Below are 20,744 nucleotides of genomic sequence, written 5' to 3' on the forward strand. Positions count from 1 at the left end.
GTTGAATGCCACACGAAGTTAGTAGGGGCCACATTCCGCTTCAATCACGGTGTGGTAGGAAATGGGGCACTATGCTACCATCACTGAGCTATTTTTCTGCAAGAAAGGGGTTAAAACATCAGCCCGAGTGTACCAGGAGACAGTCCTGGAGACAATGGTAAAGGAACTAAGCAACATTATTTCAATGGCAGTAGTAGTTTTCAGCAGGATTATGCACCAGCTCATGCAGCTCAAACAACCCAGCAGTGGCCTGAGACAAATGTGCTCAACTTTATTTCCCCTTCAGATGGATCATCTGTCAGTGAAGACTTCAGCTCTCTGGACTAGAAATTGTGGTCTGTACTTCAAGATATGATTTGCAAGAAAATATAATGCAGTATTGTCACTTTGAACCACTATCTTGTGAAGGCAGTGGAAGATTTCCACCTCGATACATGCGTAATGCAATTGGTGAGTGGCCACAGACACTTAGGTCCCACGTGCAGATCAAAGACAGTCATTTTGTGCTTTGCGAACCCAATATATCCACGTAACACATATCCATAAGATATAATATCTTAAAAGTATATTCTGTTATTTCATTCAGAGTTTTGAAATATTTATATGGTAAGACTGGGAGTGTATATGTAGAATATTTTTGGCAAACAGGAGATTATACAGGGTGTCTACCAAAATAAAAATCCAAAATTTTTTACTTTCTCTTGACCTATCTATCCTTTTCTTGGAACTTTTTTTATTCTTAACATTTATTTAATCGCCCCCTACGTCGGTATAGTTGGAAATTTACAAAAATAGATATTATTATTCAATAAAAAAACCTCTGCCCCAAGGCCACTTACGATTGAATCTGAAGATGTACTTTAAAAAGAGATTTAGACATGATTTAATTATTAATGCATATAAAATTATTTTTAAGGAATAAGTGAACAAATCTTAACCACAACTCAATACAATATTAGATTTCCAATTATTCAATTTTATAAAATCACTGTACAGGTACAGGGAGGTTATTTCAGTCGTTTACCATCACAGGGTCGGCCGCCGAGCGGCCCCTTCATGCAACAGGTCCCAGCAAATTGATTTACAGGAAGTTCGTAACAGAAACCGCTTGTTTTGTAACGTTTCCACTTTTCACAATTACAGTTACAATTACAATTGAAATAAGCACGTAAATAATCGCAAGGATGCTGCAAAAGGTGTCCTCCCAAATACAAATATTTCTGGAACCTCATTTCTGACATGTAATCTTAGATTAGACATCGCTAGTTTATCCTCAGTTGTCGAGAGAGTGCCGGCAGCTTATCGGGAGTTGGGGGAGTTGTCAGCCGCAAGAGGGTGCTTCATACTGAACGAATGCGACACCTGTCGAAAGTAATGCCAACCGTAGGGACATGTCCCTATGCATAGGGACTTTTCACTATATTTCGCCTGAGTAGGAACAGATTTTACCAAATAAGGGAAAACGTAGGGACTTTTTTCAATCTTGGAAAATAACATTTTATTGTGCAAAGGTGCAAAGCTTACTCGCCCGTCAGTTGCACTTTCTTCGTGTTCGGTTTGGAGTGAATGGATTAGTTTATCTGGATACTTTAGCGAGGAGGAGAAAAAATAACTAACAAATCTCCATCAGAATTTTGGAACATGTTATCGGTTACCACGAACTTTCAAGGCAAGTTCTTTTTTTAAAACATTTCCACTCTCGCGAAAATAGTGCTAACATTGCCACATTCTAACGTGGAAACGGAAATCATATTTTCAAAGTTAATTGATACAAAAACAGAAATAAAATGGGACCAGAATTGTTCAAGACTGCAGGAAATACAGCATCACCAACCAATATCTATCTCTTCACAGCAGCAAATAACATAATCAACAGTAAACGACTCAACGTTATTCATTAGGGATGTGCGGGATCCCGAAAAGTCGGAATCGGGATCGGGAAAGAAAATTCCCATCCCGATCCCGACTTTTCGGGATCCCAAGCAGTCGGGAAATATCGAATGGTCACTTTAAAGTTATTAATTATCGACGTTTTCTGCATTGCAAGTTTCTGGAACTTATTGGAAATTGTAAGTTCATTCTAGAAATGCAAAAACAATCACTTAAAGTGAAAATGACGTGTAGAATTCGAGATTTCCAGAGCTTCAAGAAATTTCGAACATTTCCCGTCCGAAAATTTTCCAACTTGGTCGGGAAATTGCAAATTTTTTCGTCCCGAATGTAGCTTCTGGTAACTTCATAAATGTGCTATTAGAAGGGATAAGTTTATTTTGTGTAATAAGTGCAGTTTTTATATCAAACTTAGGATTATATTCACAATTTTAAAACCAAAATGTCATTTTATATAGCACTTTTCATGTGATTATTCACCGCTATAACACCGAAATTTCATTTTATTTACAGCTTTTGAAACCGAAATCTACTGTTTTTGTACCGAAATTTTGCTTTTTTAATTACCAAAAATATGTGCCTATAGAACAAATATAGTCTTGAACAGAGTTTTTATGTACAATAAAAAGTGAAAACGAATTATTGCAGAAAAGTGGTCAGGCAATTACGAGAGACAAGATCTCTTAAACCTACGAAACATGTTGTATTGCTGTTGAAGGAGGTCATTTTCAACATCTCTTATAACACAGGAGGTTAGTGATCATCATTATTATTACTTTTAAATATCATTTTACGCTTTCGGTTTGCTTTATGCGCCGGGATGCTGTCTTCCCTTTCTGTCAACTGAGGATAAAGTAGCGATGTCTAATCTAAGATTAGATGTCAGAAATAAGGTGCCAGAAATATTTGTATTTGGGAGGACACCTTTTCCATCATCCTTGTGACAATGTATGTGCTTATTTCAGTTGTAATTGTAACTGTAATTGTGAAAAGTGGAAACAAGCTGTTTCTGTTATGGACTTCCTGTAAGTAAATTTGGCGGGACCTGTTGCATGAAGGGGCCGCTCGGCGGCCGACGCTGTGACGGTAAACGACTGAAATAACCTCCCTGTATATAACAATATAAGTTCCCTATGCTATAAAAAAATAGCAAAAGTTCATGATCTAAAGCACAATTTCTTGACTTTTTCTTGACTGGTAGACACCCTGTTACAATATCAATTAATCTGTGATGCAAAATAAACACATATCTAAAATCTTCAAAATAGTTCATATGGAAGCATGACCAGATTCGATTGGGCCAAACAACGTCTCTCGTTACAGTGTTATAATGGAGTAGTTTGCAGTTTTCTTAAATAGCACAAATTCCTCTCAGGAAGGGACTTGTGAAAGTCAGCATCACTGTGATAGTCCATAGTCTCCATTGTTGCACCCCCTAAATTTCATCTACTTTCACCAAAACACCAGAAGTCAAATAGTTTTAGTACAGATACGCCAATATGAAATTTTGACAGACACCAATAAAGAACTGATATAAAATTTAACAATACCAATGATCGATATTGTACCGATTACATCAATTTTACATTAGATGTAAAATTCCAAATGGTCCTTCAAGAACCTGAATAGGTCATTAACCTCCTTAATAAATGTTTGTTTCCAGGTGACTGCAGTGCAAAAGAAGTTGCATATTGAGACATTTACTTTTTAAGAAGTAGGGCATGGTGATTATCTAAAAAAAAATACAACAAAATGGGAGAAGTTTGCACTAAATTACAAGACATTTATAGATATTTTGGATCGGGAAAATAATCGGTAATTCGTTTTTGACGAAAACACAAAATGTGAAATAACACATTGTAATGTTAATTTTTCATGTTTCTGAAAGGTGTGAGGTGCATTTTCCTACCCTGTTTTGTCACGAAATGATGCAAAATGAACTGCAAAATGCGAAATAGACTCTGAAACACGAAATTTACCATTTATGTACCAACGCAACACTTTCTGAAGTTGGAAGTATCCTGTGAGTTATGCAATTCACAGAAAATTGAATAATTCTGCTGCAAACATTTGAGAAGCAAAAATCGATCCCTTTATACAGGAATAAACTATATATTCTGGTAATGATTTAATGTGCTATTAGAAGGGATATGTTTATTTTGTGTAATAGTGCAGTTTTTAAATCAAATTTGGGATTATATTCACATTTTTTAAACCAAAATTTCATTTTATATGCTGCTTTTTCACCGCTATAATAGCGAAATTTCGTTTTATTTACTGCTTTTGAACCCAAAATTGACTATGTTTTTGAACTGAAATTTTGCTTTTTTATTTACTAAAAATATGTGCCTCTACCGATAGAGTACTGATTAATCTGTTCTGCCCCATTCCTGCTTTTTAGCAACCCCCGAAGATTCGAATATAGAAACCATTACAGTGAAACCCCAATTTTACGTTTTTCTGGGGCCCGTAAATAAAAAATGTAAAAAGCAGGAAAGCATAAGAGAGGGGTGAAACTCATGTGTCAGTAAGAAATTACTACATAATCGACTTTTTTTGGGTATGTTGTATCAAAAATTATTTAACAACAGGAAGGAAGTATGATAATGAAATTCTAAAATCAAAAGCAAGACGTGCTGAAAAATCAACAAGACGTGGTGAAAAAATCAATGACGGATTAGCGGGACCCATTTTCGAGGGTAGGGAGGGTGGATGACTGCTTCTAACTGCTGCCTATTAGGTTCAGTTTATGCATCTGATCGTGTGATCTCAGTTTACTCTGTAAACTGGTAATTACTTGCTATTTTTAAAAGTCCTGGGTAATTGGAGGGGGGGGGGGTGATGATTTATAGCTGGACGCCAAGCATCTTTATATACTGTAATCAAAGTGTCCTGAAGGTGTGCAGATTGGTTCAGATTTCACTTTGAGTTGTATATGTATCCAGTCCCCATCAGCTCAACAGCATGAAGTCAACAAAACAAAGCTTTGTCAAACTTATGCATTTTTAGACGTTGCAATAAATTATCAGTGACGCACGCAGGATTTTTGAGAGGAGGAATGACATATACTTTTTATAGTGGTCAGCTCTCATTTTGCTATCTTTTCCTGCCTTTGAAGTTCTTCATCTCTTTTTTAGAAATACTGGCCAGAGGGAAGGGGGCTTATGACTCTCATCACCCCCCTTTGGGCATGCCACTGATTGTTATTTACATCCATCTTAATTGATGATTATTATTGGATTTAGAAGACATGCGGAGGGCAAACACCCCTTCCACCAATAGTTTCTCCATAAATAACATGTTCTTTCTTCTTCTTCTTTTTTTTCCATCAACGTTTAATATTGCGTGATTTATTTTCAGCACGTGAATGGTTCCGAAGAAAAGCAGCGATTATATTATTCTTAGCATCATGTGCATTTCCTTCCTGCACTGCTCTGTGTGTTGAAGGTATTTATCAGAAGGCAGAACAAGAAGAAAAAAAAATTGCTTTTCTTTTTCTAACTCCTTGCTTTGTGTCTGATATTTGTGTTTCCTAATCGTCAAAACAAAACAACCTTCGGAGAGAAGATTCAAAACAATGCAGTCTTTCTTCCCTTTGGATCAGTCATAGCTCTGGAGCCAGGAGACACGCCACGCCGGTTGCCAGCTGCTCGCAGACACCCCTCCCACAGGTTTGTAATGGAAAGGGGGTGGGGAGACGAACAGGTGGTTGAGAAGAGCTGAACAAGTCTTATCAGAAGTGTGCTTATTCCCGGCCAAGTTGAAGGAAGAAAGGAGAGAGGAGAGGGAGAAGGATCACTGCATGAAGTTCTCCAATGTTGTCATCAATGCTTCAGACATCTGAGCAAGATTTCCGATGCGGGGTATTAAAAAATGAGAAAGGGGCTGAATACTTCAATTACTGCATAGCTCTGAGCAAAAAAAAATAGGAGCAGAAATACTTGGTGGCACTTTTCAGTAATTACAAGACTAGTGATTAGGGATGGGGGATATCGGAAATTTGATATCGCGATATATTGTCACAGACGATATGATACTATATCGTGATATCGGCAATATATTGTCTCCACGATATATATGACATGATATATATCGCTAAAATATCGTGATGATATATTGCCAACAGAATATACCACCAAATATTGTGATGATATATCACTAAAATATCGTGACGATGTATCGCCGGCATGATATATATCGCCAATATATCATCTAGTTGATATCGCCTGGATGATAGTTTTCCAATATAGCGATATATTGTCTGGACGATATATCGCCCAGCACTACTAGTGATGATACCATAGGGGAATGACTAGCAAACGCTCCCCACCCCACCCCCCTGCAAATGAGAAAAAGGTGAAGGTAACGTTTCCCATGTACTTTGCACCATGCGGTGATGCATACAGGATGTGGGAGATGGTGTGATCAGCACTATGCTCCAGCTGCCTTTACCTCACATATTCTTCAATTTTTTTTGCCAATTTGAAGGTGATGTGATCAGCACCATGCTTGGGCAGCCCCCAGGCTATTTTGGCCCAAATACGTACTTTAATGACATTTAGATGTGCATTAAATTTGTCTGCTCTCAGAAAATATTGCCGCACATCTCGTTTATTCACTCATTTTTCTTGTCCCCATCACTTTACAACATACGAATTTCGCAATATACATAGAGAAAACATTCTCTGCCTCACGTAAAAGAATCATTAATCCCAACCTCGCCCCCCACACAATTGATTTGACACGAATATTTTTCCGTCAGTGAGTAAAATATCCCCCTATCTGACCACAGAAAAAAATGATCACTTTAGCTTGTGCGTTTTCAGCTTCATTCTGATAACCAAATGATATAGTGTTCGTTCGTGAAAAAAAATAATCGAACAACATCCAATCATATTGCCTAAGGAATCTAAATAAATTTGCATTGAAGAAAAAGTGCAGTTGTTATCCGGAATGGCAAATCCTTAATTTTTTCCATTTCCAACGTTGCAAACAAGAAGAAACGAAAAGGTTTTACAAAAAAGTCCCCCCCTCTTTCTTCGTTCTCGTTAACTATGAAGAATTCAGTAAATGTGTGGTCAAAGAAGCAAATGGTGATCGAGTCTCGTTGTCAATTTTCCACTTTTTGTGGAGGGGAAGGGCAAACAAAGACACCTCAGTCACACACATTGTGTCCAAACTCTAAGGAAGGCAGAATTTTGAGATAATCAGTTTGGCAACAATACGCTTGTTGTCTGAACCCACGGCAGAAGGATTGGTCCATTTCGTCTTCACGGGAAATGCAAGAAGTGTCGTTTTTCCTTCCTGTCCCTCAAGGGAGGTATGAAAAATGCAAGTTGTACCCTGCCTCCCCACTGACCATGCCTCTTCGCTCCCTCCTCTCGCAGGAAAGCCTAACACCTGGAAGTTCAAGGTCGCGTGGTGAATGAAACAGCTGCGGAGGGAGGGAGGGAGGGAGGGAGGGAGGGAGGGAGGGAGGGAGGGAGGGAGGGAGGGAGGGAGGGAGGGAGGGAGTGAGTGAGTGAGTGAGTGAGTGAGTGAGTGAGTGAGTGAGTGAGTGAGTGAGTGAGTGAGTGGGTGGGTGGGTGGGTGGGTGGGTGGGTGAGTGGGTGAGTGGGTGAGTGAGTGGGTGAGGGAGGGAGGGTGGGTGGGTGGGTGAGTGGGAGGATGAGGGAGGGAGGGAGGCAGAAGTCACGTAGTCAATAGAACAAGTTTCTGCCAAATTTTAAGACATCATCACGGCTCAGAAAACGTATAAAGCGGGAAACAGGAGTTAGAGCAAACTTAAAATCGAGATGAACGTCAAGGTCAAGATGGCGAACCGTATGGTCTACGCGTAGTTGGAGCTCCGCAATTTCTCCCGAATTTAGCCTGGCTCATTGAGATATTTATATCTGGAACTTTATATATTCCACTCGCCAACAACTTGCAACTATTTGCATAAGCGTCGTGAAGTGTTGTGATACCAGGAATTGAATAATCAAAGATTACAATGTCGAAGCCATCTATCAATACAGTTTCAACTCGGGTAGACGGTGTGGAGTCGATGCTACGGGACTTCGAGAGCCGCCTGCAAGAGATCGTCGAGCAGCAGCCAGCCCCTAACAGCGTGGACAGCAGCGCCGTTACACCGTTGCAAGATCTCTGCGCTTCCTTCAAGAAATTCAAGGAGGAGGTTGAAGACACGTTCAAAGTTGTGAAGTCCGACCTGCAGATTTTAAGGAAGGAAGCGGCAGAAAATGCCATCAGAATCGACGACCTCGAAATGTACTCTCGGAGAAACTGCCTCCTCCTGCATGGAATTCCTGTAAGATCAAACGAAAATACAGACTCCCTGGTACTTGACGTTCTCCACCGGAATCTAAACCTACAACACATCACCCTGGAGCACATCGAAAGATCTCGCCGCCTTGGCCCTCAAAGAAGAACCGCCGCCGATGCCGTCCGTGAAGGAAGGAGGCCTATCATCTTTCGTCTGACCAGCTACCGCACCAGGGACAAAGTTTGGAGGCGGAAGAAATCTCTGAAAGGGACGAAGCTGCTCATTACCGAATCCCTGACGTCTGTGCGACAAGATGTGTTGCGGAGGGCAAAAGACCGCCACGGCCAACGGAACGTGTGGACCCAAGATGGAAGAATTATCATCCTCTTACCGACTGGGCGAAAAGTATCCGTCACAACACTAGCGGCACTTGACAACATGAAATAAATGCGGGATGAAAAGTAAATTTGCAATAAGGATTCATGAGTGTATGTTTAAATAATGCAATTGTGTGTGTGTTGTGTGTTTTTATTGTGTACAAGCGTGTGAAACTATTTTTTCTTTGCGTATCAATTTTTCTTCCTTGTGCATACGTTCCATCCATTTGAGTGTCTTTAAATTTAAATCTAATGGAAGTGTGTTATTTCTGTGTTCACTGCACCTGCCTTTCATCAACACTACTTTTATGGTAAGTCAAATCTTTTTTAAACTAATTATATATGTAATCTCGTTTAAAATGAGTGCTTTCCATCCATTTGTCAGCACTTTTAAAAACCGTAAGAAATATTATGGCTGATAGAGACGATTTGTGTACTGTAAATTCGGCAACGCCAACGTCAAACTTTTTCAACCAACTTTGCAACATTTGTACCTCTCCAACAAACAGCAACAATGGCCTTTCCTACTCAACTGCAGCGCTACAAACGGAAACGGTTTATCCATATTCTGGGCCGCAGCTGAATTTTACACCCGGCAGCTTTAACGCAATTCATATCAACGCGCAAAGTATTCTCGCTCATTTCCTAGAAGTAGAAAATATAATTCAAATAAACAAAGACGTACATGCCTTACTGGTCTCGGAAACATGGTTGAAGGAGAGTCTTTCGGACGATCTGGTGCATCTTCCGGGATTTTGTTTATTTAGGAAAGACAGAATCGGAAAGAGGGGAGGGGGAGTGGCAATTTATTTGCGCGAGGACGTCCCTGCCAAAATTCTCTCAAAGTCGCCCGATGCCTATGAAGGTTCATCGGAATATACAGTGTGTCCGAAAAGTCACGCAACCCGGTGTTTGCGACCGTATAACGGAATAGCGAAACGGAATGAGAAGAAACGCTTTCTGCCAAGAGAATGCCCTGTATATTGGGAAAATTTAGAGAGACAAACGTATGTAAGAACATGCATGTTTTAATAACAAATAAGCAAAGTGTTGCCAAAGGCGGAAAAAAAATATTTGCAAATCGTGTATATTGATGCACAGAACTCACTGAGGTAAATTATTGCAACATTTCACAATACCAACGAACAATTTGGATGGCCATCTAATGAATTTGACAGAAAAAGAACTTTGACGAAGTTTCAAAAACATTGCAGAAGGGAATAAATGGGCTGTTCCAAAAATCGATGTTTTCACAATATTACGAGGGGCACTGGCAACACTGTTGGTGTCACGTGTCACTAACAGATGTGTTTCACCTCAGGCTATCACACTAAGGCACTTTTAACGACAAAGGAGAAAGTTGGTTATTCTCGAACATATGCAATAAATTACATACACCTTGCAACTCTGAAATGTGGGTATCCGAGGAACGTGTATCAATTGTTATGTTTTCTGTGCCTTAGGTGGTTGCTGTTTGCCGCGAACGGCATTCCAGATTGTGCCTACTTATACTGACGTCGTGTGTGTGTTTTCAAAATGGCATATTCTACACAGGAAAGAGTGTATATTGTTGAAGAATATATCCGAACATCGTCCTATTCTGGCGTAAGAGAAGCATTTAGTGCCAAGTTTCCAACTAGTCCTTCTCCAGATAAGTCGTCAATTTTTCGTCTTGTACAAAGGTTTCGCCAAACTGGATCAGTACATGACAGGCAACGTTCAGGGCACCCTTCTGTGTTAGGAGCTGATGTTCTGCAGCGTGTTGAACAAAGAATAGTGACGTCGCCACAAAAGTCTGTTCGGAAGCTCGCCTCAGAATTGAACTTACGCAAGTCAACTGCTCACAAGGCTATACGGAAATTGAAATTTTACCCGTATAGAGTTCGTGTTGTTCATGAATTGAAAGCGGTGGATGTCCCGGCACGGTTGCGTTACTGTCATTGGTTTCAATCATTCGTTCGACAAAATGGTGTCAATGTACTGAATAAAGTTTTTTTTAGTGACGAAGCCTGGTTCCAATTGGATGGGTATGTCAACAGTCAAAATTCCAGGCATTGGGCGACAGAAAACCCACATCAGTTGCATGAACTACCCTTGCACTCTCCGAAAATCGGTGCATGGTGTGGAATATCGCTACGTCGTATTGTGGGACCGTTATTCTTTGAGACAACAGTGGATACAGCTGTGTACGGGGATCTCATAATGCAATTCGTTGCTCTCTTGGAAGAAGAAGAACGTGATGCTTGGCTACAGCAAGATGGAGCAACTTGCCATACATCTAATGAATCTCTTCGTATGCTGAGAGAATTTTTTGGTGATCGTCTAATATCCAAGAATTTATGGCCCAGTCGCTCGCCCGATTTAACATCTGCAGACTTTTTTCTGTGGGGTTACTTAAAGGGGAAAGTATACCAAACGAGACCCAGAACATTGGAGGAGCTGAAAAGAAACATTACACAGGGAATTGATAATATCGGTGCTGCAACCCTCAGGAAGGTATCTGAGAACATGATCAAGCGAACCAACTTATGTATCCAAGAAAATGGTGGACACTTCGAACATTTGCTTTAATTTGTAGGGATACCCACATTTCAGGGTTGCAAGGTGTATGTAATTTATTGCATATGTTCGAGAATAACCAACTTTCTCCTTCGTCGTTAAAAGTGCCTTAGTGTGATAGCCTGAGGTGAAACACATCTGTTAGTGACACGTGACACCAACAGTGTTGCCAGTGCCCCTCGTAATATTGTGAAAACATCGATTTTTGGAACAGCCCATTTATTCCCTTCTGCAATGTTTTTGAAACTTCATCAAAGTTCTTTTTCTGTCAAATTCATTAGATGGCCATCCAAATTGTTCGTTGGTATTGTGAAATGTTGCAATAATTTACCTCAGTGAGTTCTGTGCATCAATATACACGATTTGCAAATATTTTTTTTCCGCCTTTGGCAACACTTTGCTTATTTGTTATTAAAACATGCATGTTCTTACATACGTTTGTCTCTCTAAATTTTCCCAATATACAGGGCATTCTCTTGGCAGAAAGCGTTTCTTCTCATTCCGCTTCGCTATTCCGTTATACGGTCGCAAACAATGGGTTGCGTGACTTTTCGGACACTCTGTATAATCCTCGAAATCAGTATCTGTCAACAAAAACTCCTCCTGGTGGTAGTCTATCGTCCACCTTGCACTCGCCTTGATAACTTCGAGAACGACATTGCAAACTTTCTACCAAAATATTCACACATGATCGTTCTGGGAGATATGAATACCCACCTATGTAGCAAAAAAGAAAAGGTTATAGAATTCCGTGATACGTTCTCTGCTTTAAATCTTTCCATTTGCCATTTAAATCTAACCCACCACACGGCCACTTCCGACTCGTGGCTTGACGTCATCTTGGTTTCTGACGAAAATCGTGTAACGCGCCATGGCCAAATACCAGTGCCTGGAATTTCCTACCACGATTTAATTTACGTGTCCTATTATCTTCGCATTCCTAAATACAAAGCAAAACAAGTTTCATATAGAGACCTCAAAAACATTAACGAAGCCCGCCTAAATGAAGACGCTGCCCTTGTACCATGGCATTTAATCAGTACGTTACCTACAGTGGATGAGCAAGTTTTATTGTTAAATACCTTTATCCTCCAATTGTACAATAAACATGCTCCAGTCAGGAAGAAGCGTGTTTCACGTCCCCCTGCTCCCTGGCTGACGGATGAGTTGCACCGGCTTATGGCGATGCATGACAAAGCGTACACCAAATATAGGAAGGCGATCAAGGTCGGTGATTATAACACATCCATCTTTGAAAATTACAGAATTCTGAGGAACCGTTGCACCCAGGAAGTACGAAAATCAAAGCGTCGATTCGCGTCTGAACTACTAACATACGAAAGCAAACCTGACGTCCTCTGGAAAAAATTGAAAATACTGGGAGTTGGGAAACGGAGAAACCACGAATCCGTGAATAAATTTCCACCGGAAGTATTGAACGATCACTTTTGTGATCTTCCGATCGTCGATGATAATGTGAAACACGAAACGATTCGTAACATTGAAACACGCTCCACAACTGCTCCAAAATTTTGTTTCTTTTATTTTTCGCCGGAACAGGTCAGAAAATCGTTACAGAAGATAAAGTCATCGGCCGTAGGAGTAGATGAAATTTCTATCCTCATGATTAAAAAAATTCTCTACCACGTACTTGCTCCTATCACTCATATTTTTAATTTTTCTTTAATTATCGGCGCATTTCCCTCGTCTTGGAAACTCGCCCTGGTACGCCCTATACCTAAAACAAACAACATAATAAAGTCAACGATTACCGACCAATCAGCATCCTCCCAGCCTTGTCTAAAGCCCTAGAGCATCTCGTTAGCGATCAAACCCGGGACTTTCTAACGCGAAATAATTTAATAGATCCTCTTCAGTCTGGCTTTCGAAGTAACCACAGCACTTGCACGGCTCTTGTCAACGTAACCGATGACATGAGGCTAGCCATGGACAATAAACAACTTACGATTCTGGTACTTCTAGACTTTACAAAAGCTTTTCAGACAATTGATCATGAAATTCTACTCGCTAAATTATCATCGATTTTCAATTTTTCCGACTCCGCGGTTAATTGGTTCTGCTCCTATCTACAAGAACGTCGACAATGTGTCGTTGACCTATATGGAAAATCGTCGTGGAAAAACATTCCATGTGGTGTCCCTCAAGGCACCGTACTCGGCCCCCTCTTATTTGCTCTGTATATAAACGACCTCCCGACGGTGCTTAACTGCTGTAAATACCATATCTATGCCGACGATTTTCAGTTATATTTCTCTTTCCCCCCGCAAGAAATACTGCATGCAATAGAAATTGTGAACAATGACCTTAAAAAAATAAGTACTTGGTCTGCACACCATGGCTTACATCTAAACCCGACTAAAACCCAGTGTATTCTTGTAGGTTCCCCTAGAATTTTGAGCAAAATAGATAAATCTAGCCTCCCTAGACTCAACATAAATGATATTCATCTGCCCTTCTCCACTACTGTTAAGAATCTGGGTGTGATACTCAACCAACATCTCATCTGGGCAGAGCAAGTTAACTCTGTATCTAGAAGAGCTTTCGGTGCATTGCATTCACTCTATCGACTCAAAAACTTCCTCCCTGAACGCATAAAAATTAAACTGGTCCAGTCTCTTGTATTTCCCATTGTTGACTATTGCGACATTGCTTTCTTGGATGTCAATCACGAGCAAGCTAAACGACTGCAGCGAATTCAAAATGCCTGCATTCGTTTCGTTTTCGACCTAAAATATTCAGACCATTTGACATCGTACTTTGCGAAGGTCGAGTGGCTTAAATTAAGCGATAAACGTAATTTTCATAAGTTAATTTTACTGTACAAAATCCTCCAAATAAAAGACCCGCAATATCTCTATAACCGATTTCAACATCTTTCCGACTTTCACAGCCACAACACCAGATCGCGCGAAAGGTCTCTGCTGTCCATTCCACTCCACAAATCCAACTTTTATGCAAATTCTTTTACTGTTACCTCAGTAGGCCTTTGGAACAAGTTGCCACCTGAAATTCATGTCTCTTCCTCAATTGTGACGTTCAAAAAATTGTTAAAGTTACACATATTATACAATGAAAATTAAATGTTTGATTTCCCTATTAATATGGTGGGTGCAGAGAATGATAGAAGGACGTAAGGCACTAAAATGAATTACAGTAATAGTTAAGATGAATTATCGTCAAAGTATACCGTTTTGGACTGTGTTTTAAGTATGTGTAATATTGGACTGTGCTTAAGTAAGTGTAGTGTCATGTATTTGCTTATACGTGTGTAAGGGCAAAAATATGTATGTGTGAGTGTGAGTGTGTGTGCCCGTATCTATAGGTTAGCTTACCTTTCTTATATGTAATTTCTCTTTGTATTTTTTACTTCTCTGTAATTTTTTAAATATTTTTTTTCTTCCTTTTTTTTCAATATTTTAATTATTTCATATTCAATTTTTTTGTAAACATGGTCAAGTGGAAGAAAAGGCTCCACAGCCTTAACTTCGCCATGTAAAAGAAGACGAAATAAATAAATAAATAAATAAATTATTTAACATGGCCTTTTGCCAGGGTCTGACTGGATGAACGTATTAAGCGGGAAAACGTATAATGCGGGAACGTAAACTCGGGGTTTCACTGTACCCTCACAAAAGACGTGGCAATGTATAGCAGAAAAAAAAAGTACAGTGCTCCCCTGTGCTTAGCACCACGCCATGAAGGCGTATAGGAGGTGTGGTAACACCCCACACTTTCTTGATCCGGTTGTGTATAGCAGTGGAGAGAAAATGCAAAGACTTGCAGAGGGGTGAAAGCCCGGTATTCTATTCAAGCATGTTCATTCACTAGAACTGACAACTGACAACTGGCATTTAAAGAAAAAAATCACTCTGACTTGGTGTTATATACAGCAGAACCTCAATTTTACATTTTTCAAGGGGAACAAACTAAAAAAAACTTAAAATGCGGGAAAATGTAAAATTGAGGAAAACTTTGTATCATTCTGCTATGTTGGGACCATAAAGATTGAATGTATAATGTGAGAAAAGGTCAAACCTGGGAACCAAAATTGGAGTTCCACTGTATCTTGTCATGAAGATTAAGACATAACCCTTGGGTCATTAATTCACTTCACGAATATAATGTCTGGAGCAACCAGGAAATCAAAATATCTCAATGAACAAGGTTAAACACTGCAGAAACATGATGGAAATATCTCTTACATATTTTAAGTTACAAGGGATCAAACACAGCTTTCGGAACACCCTGTAGTTCAATAATAATGGAATAAGAAAATGTGATAACTCTTTAGCAGAGCAAACCTTGCCCCACAAAAAAGATACCTGTAGCTGTATTAATGCCTGAGGTGGTGTGGTAGCATCTTCTTGATGTTCAACATTCCTTCCACCTGGAGGAAGAATATTGGGCATTTTTGGCTCACTGCTGTTCTCATGTTGCAAGGCAGCTCTCATCATTTTATCAATTTCTGAACGATATTCTTTCATGAAGGCACCTGAGAAACAAAAATAAAATTTGAGAAGTACCGACGAAAAATATACATTCAGTACCTCACATGAAAAAGTTTTTTCTATTATACAAAAAAAATTGCATCATAAACAAAATTTTAATTCGAAAAACCTTGGAAGCATGGTAATTCTTTTCTTCATTCATATGTAAAAATGTTGGCATGTGTCATAGCTAAGCACTAAAAGCACAAAACAGACAATGATATAAAACTGACTGTCATTGTTAACCGATATTCTAGCAATTAGATTCTTCTTGCACTGTATTCAGACATCAGGGAGTGGAACACAATAAGAATCAGCCATTCCCCAATCTTCTAACAAAAATGTGTAGCTAGTGTTATCTGTAACAGTATTTATTTCTTTCTTATGAAGTGATACATGGACCAAAGAATGTGCTTTGAATGAAAGAGGTTACAGGAAGCTGTCGGCTACATGAACTTCTACATGGTCAAGAGTTAGTTACTCATGTGAAACTGCAGAAACTCAGGTTCAAAGCTAGAGAGATGAATGAGACTTTAAGGTGCCTTGCATCTGTATTTTGTAAGGATGGGCCGAAATAAAATTTTGGTTAATACCAATAAAGTACCGATATAAAATTCCAAATGGTTTTCTGAACCAGTGGCATGCCCAGAATTTCCGAAAGGGAGGGGTTATGTATATGTGTATGAGGGCCATCCAGAAAGTAGTACCCTTTCGCACCTTGTGGAGTGCTAGTGACCCAAGTAGCTGCCGCTCAAAGTCAAACGACTTCAGATGACTGCTCAGTGTGTGCAAAGTTTTGTAGCGCTGTCATTGTAGTTATTGTTTCTGTGAGTGTTTACAATGTTAAAAAAAAATTTAAATGCCACCACTTGTGAAGTTAGGGTTGTGATCAGATTTCTCAATGCCAGGAATGTGCGACCATGTGATATTTACTGTCAATTAAAGGATGTTTATAAACAATGTTATTGATGAGTCATCTGCTTGGCGCTGGTGTCGAAACTTTAACTCTGGGAGGGAGAACATCTATGATGACGAACGTTCCCAGTGCCTGTCTGTCATTACGGATGAACTGCTGAGTGCAGTTAACAAATTCATCAAGAAACGATCGGCGCGTCACACTGGATGAAATCAGTGAACAGTCCACTACTGATGACAACATTGGGCTGGTTCTGAATAACCGACGAGTGACTGTTGATGAAGTGGCAAACCATATGCACGTTAGTCATGGTTCTGCATATGAAATTATCCGTAACAGGCTTAACTTTCATAAAGTCTGTGTGAGATGGGTCCTTAAAGAACTCACTGACGAGAACAAGCGAAATTGTGTGAGAATCTGTCAGCAATTATTGGTCAGACATGCTAACGAAGGAAAAGCCTTTTTGAAACAAATCATCACGGGAGATGAAACATGGATCCATCACTTCGAACCTGAGAGCAAACGCCAGAGCATGGAATGGAAACACCATCTCCAATGAAAAGAAAAGTCAAGTGTCAACACTCTGCAGGAAAAGTGATGCTCACACTTTTTTGGGACTCAGAAGGGGTAATTATGGGACGTTAGTGGAAAAGGGGACAATAAACAGTGAACGATACAGTGATATGCTTTTGAACAAGTTGAAGCCTGCAATTCGAAGCAAACGACGAGGTTGATTGTCGGAAGGCATTCTTTTGTTGCATGACAACTCGCGTCCCCATACCGCCGCAAACACCGCTCAAACTCTTCAGAATCTGGGCTTCGAGGTGTTAGAGCATCCTGCATACAGTCCTGATCTCGCCCTGTCGGATTACCATCTGTTCGGTCCACTTAAAGATGCTTTAAGAGGCCATCGTTTCGACACAGATCAACAGGTGCATACATGGCTTCCTGCTCAACCGAAAACCTTTTTTTCTCAGTGTATTGGAAAGCTTGTGGAACGTTGGACCAAGTGTATTGAAGTGCAGGGGGACTATGTTGAAAAATGATATCATTGTAAGTTTTCTATTGTTGCTGTGAAAAATAAAAAAAATGACTGCATTTACTTTTTGACTGACCTAATAAAATATCCACCCAAGTAACTTTAGCCCATAATCATCTACTTCATTTTCACATATCGCAATATTAGTAAGATACACTAAATTACATCTTAGTATCAAGATGATGACTATGTTTACTTAAGTTTCAATTTCACTGTATCTTTCACTTCACAATCCTTTATTTTAGGGCCCACTACGAGGGCTGCTGAAAAAGTTTCTGCAATCAATATGAAGAAAGACATGTGAAATACTAAGATTGGCTTTATTGTTTTTCAAAGTATTCACCCTTAAGATCGATACACTTTTGCATATGCTCAAATCAATTTTGAAAGCATTTTTTCCACTTTGAAGCTGATACCTCAGAAACCGCTGTTAGGAATGTGTCAACAGCTGCTTCAGGCGACACAAATTGCTCACCACGCATCTTATTTTTCATGTGTGGGAACAAAAAGAAGTCATTAGGTGATAAATCAGGTGAGTATGGACAATGAGTCATTAATTCGATATTTTTACTGGACAAAAAATCAAGTTTTTTGTGCTGAGTGGGAACTGGCATTGTCGTGGTGAAGAATAATGCGACAATTTGGGTTTGTCTTATACAATACATTGATGACCTCTGGCAAACAAATTGTTGTATACCACTCAGCATTTATAGTCCTTCGATCTTCTAAAGCTATTATTGCCACATGTCCGGTATAACTGAAGAAACAAGCAATCATTTGCTTGGCAGCACACCTCGAACGAACAACTTTTCTTGATTTCGGCTCACTTTGAAACACCCAAACAGTGGATTGCTGTTTAGTTTCGGGTTCGTATGAATAGATCCAAGTTTCGTCCCCTGTAACGATGTAGTACACCAAATTTGACTTGCCTTGGTTGAAGTTTTTAAGCATTTCATTACACCAATTTACACGAGCCTGTTTTTGAGCTTTGGTCAAGTTGTGTGGGATCCAACGGCTTGAAAGTTTCCATACGTTCAGATGACCATGCAAAATCGTATGTATTGCTTTCATGTCAATGTTCAAGGATGCCTGAATCTCACAGTATGTCACATGCCAATCTTTCTCTCAATTATTTCACGCACAGCATCAGCATTGTCGACAACAGAAGTGGATGGACTACCTTCACAAAATTCATCACTGAGAAATGCGTGACCACACTGGAATTCGGAAAAGTAATTGTACACAGTCATATTAGATGGTGCTTCATCCCCAAAAGCCTGTTTCGGTGTTAAACTAAATTTGAAATCATAAAAAATCATTGCCCGAAAGTGTTCACGAGAAATTTCCATTTCTCAAACGAAACTACTTCTTCAAATTGCTGTGAAAAATAAACAAATAGGCTTAAACAAGGTATCAAAGATAATTTAAACATAAAAAAGGCCTATTCTTCCGATTTTTATAATAGCGGAACACTAGCGCCACTGTTGGTGATAGTCTGCAGAAACCTTTCCAGCAGCCCTCATACCACAGACAAATTACAATTATACGTGTTGTACTGGGTTTTGAGTGTATAAAACTCTTTTTGCCAGGGCTAGTGTCATTCACTCGTGATGTCATGGCGAGCAAGGAGTTCTCAATTCCATATTTTATCTAGCATCACCTGTATGAACTATTATGTGCTCAAGTGAAAAGCTCTTGCTGCAGCACTCTACATCCTGAAGCCATGATGAAAGTTGTGTGAATTACTCACAAATTTAATATAAATATATTAATAACTTACGTTTTGCGAGTATCTATGTTGCTCCTGCGACGTTTCGGGATGCAACTGCTCCCTTCCTTAGGCTGTTCACGTTTAGGTTATATATAATTCATAACCACATCGACCTCTCCATAGGTACAGGATATGGGATTGGTAAAAGGTGTGTGGTTAAAAAACAATAAAAATCTAAAACCCATTACAGGTGCACGTGATAGTACCATGCTGTTTCCCCGATTAGAAACTGCTCCTTGGAATGTTAAAACTTTAAAACTGTGAATAGCCACTGCCTACTATTGCAATTGCAGCACACGCGGGCCGTGGCTATTCACAGTTTTAAAGTTTTAACATTCCAAGGAGCAGTTTCTAATCGGGGAAACAGCATGGTACTATCACGTGCACCTGTAATGGGTTTTAGATTTTTATTGTTTTTTAACCACACACCTTTTACCAATCCCATATCCTGTACCTATGGAGAGGTCGATGTGGTTATGAATTATATATAACCTAAACGTGAACAGCCTAAGGAAGGGAGCAGTTGCATCCCGAAACGTCGCAGGAGCAACATAGATACTCGCAAAACGTAAGTTATTAATATATTTATATCCTGAAGCTACATAATTATTATGTATCTGCACTTTTGCATTGACAAACTGAAAAGAGCCACCCAAAATGCTTCATATTCGAAAATTCCTTATGATTTTTTGTCACAGCCCTTTAATTTCTCTGATGATAATCAATTAACCAACTAAATAAACTATTTTCAAAGCTCTAAGTGCATTAAGTTTGAGAGAGAGGAAAGAGTGAATGGATGCATGCATGTAAAGAATAAATTATGAACCTTCCTTAAGCTGAATTGTTTGATACTTGGCATTTCGGTAATATGAACATATACTTTCATCACAAGTTTGATTATTACATGGTTATATATAGAACTGGTATTAAACGAAAGATATGTGTTGAACACATTGAAATGTCACACCCAAGTATTACTATGAGAATAACAACATTTACTTACATACAAATTTTCACCTTATCCTATTAACACTTAATTTCACTTAACCACCAGTATGAAGGAGAATTACCTACCTACAGATACATGAATACTGATCCAACTATTTACTCTGCCTTTGCTTAATCTGCTAGCTATACAGGCACACATTTTCACAACTTCTCCCAACATTTCATCTGACAATAAGGCTGATAATGCTTCAGTACATTTTTCTTCACAGTATCTTGATACCATATCTGTGGAGTCCCTTTTCAGTTCACAACATATCTCCTCAGCAGTGGCCTGGGACTTCTTGGAAAGTAGACCCTAACATAGAACAGAAACAGTTTTGTAAATATCACAGCATTGAATTGCTACAATGAAGAAACATTGTTTACCTTGATCTGTTAGCAAATATGGCAATAATATCTGCAAACTAATACCGT

At 39.3% G+C, this 20,744-nt stretch overlaps 1 protein-coding gene across 1 annotated transcript in view; it reads right to left on the reverse strand.

Moving 5' to 3' along the window:
* dlt (codanin-1 like protein dlt) overlaps positions 1 to 20,744 on the reverse strand; it is a 123,349-nt gene that overhangs the window by 41,091 nt on the left and 61,514 nt on the right. The window contains exons 7-8 of the mRNA XM_083120371.1: positions 20,397 to 20,625; positions 15,432 to 15,601 (exon numbers count right to left, since the gene is read on the reverse strand). Of these exons, the coding sequence (XP_082976497.1) occupies positions 15,432 to 15,601; positions 20,397 to 20,625 (399 nt within the window). The remainder of the gene's footprint in view (positions 1 to 15,431; positions 15,602 to 20,396; positions 20,626 to 20,744) is intronic.

Source organism: Lepisma saccharinum, chromosome 4 (assembly GCF_977018435.1).
Source record: "Lepisma saccharinum chromosome 4, izLepSacc3.1, whole genome shotgun sequence".
In the NCBI taxonomy this organism is placed as follows: Eukaryota; Metazoa; Arthropoda; class Insecta; order Zygentoma; family Lepismatidae; genus Lepisma; species Lepisma saccharinum.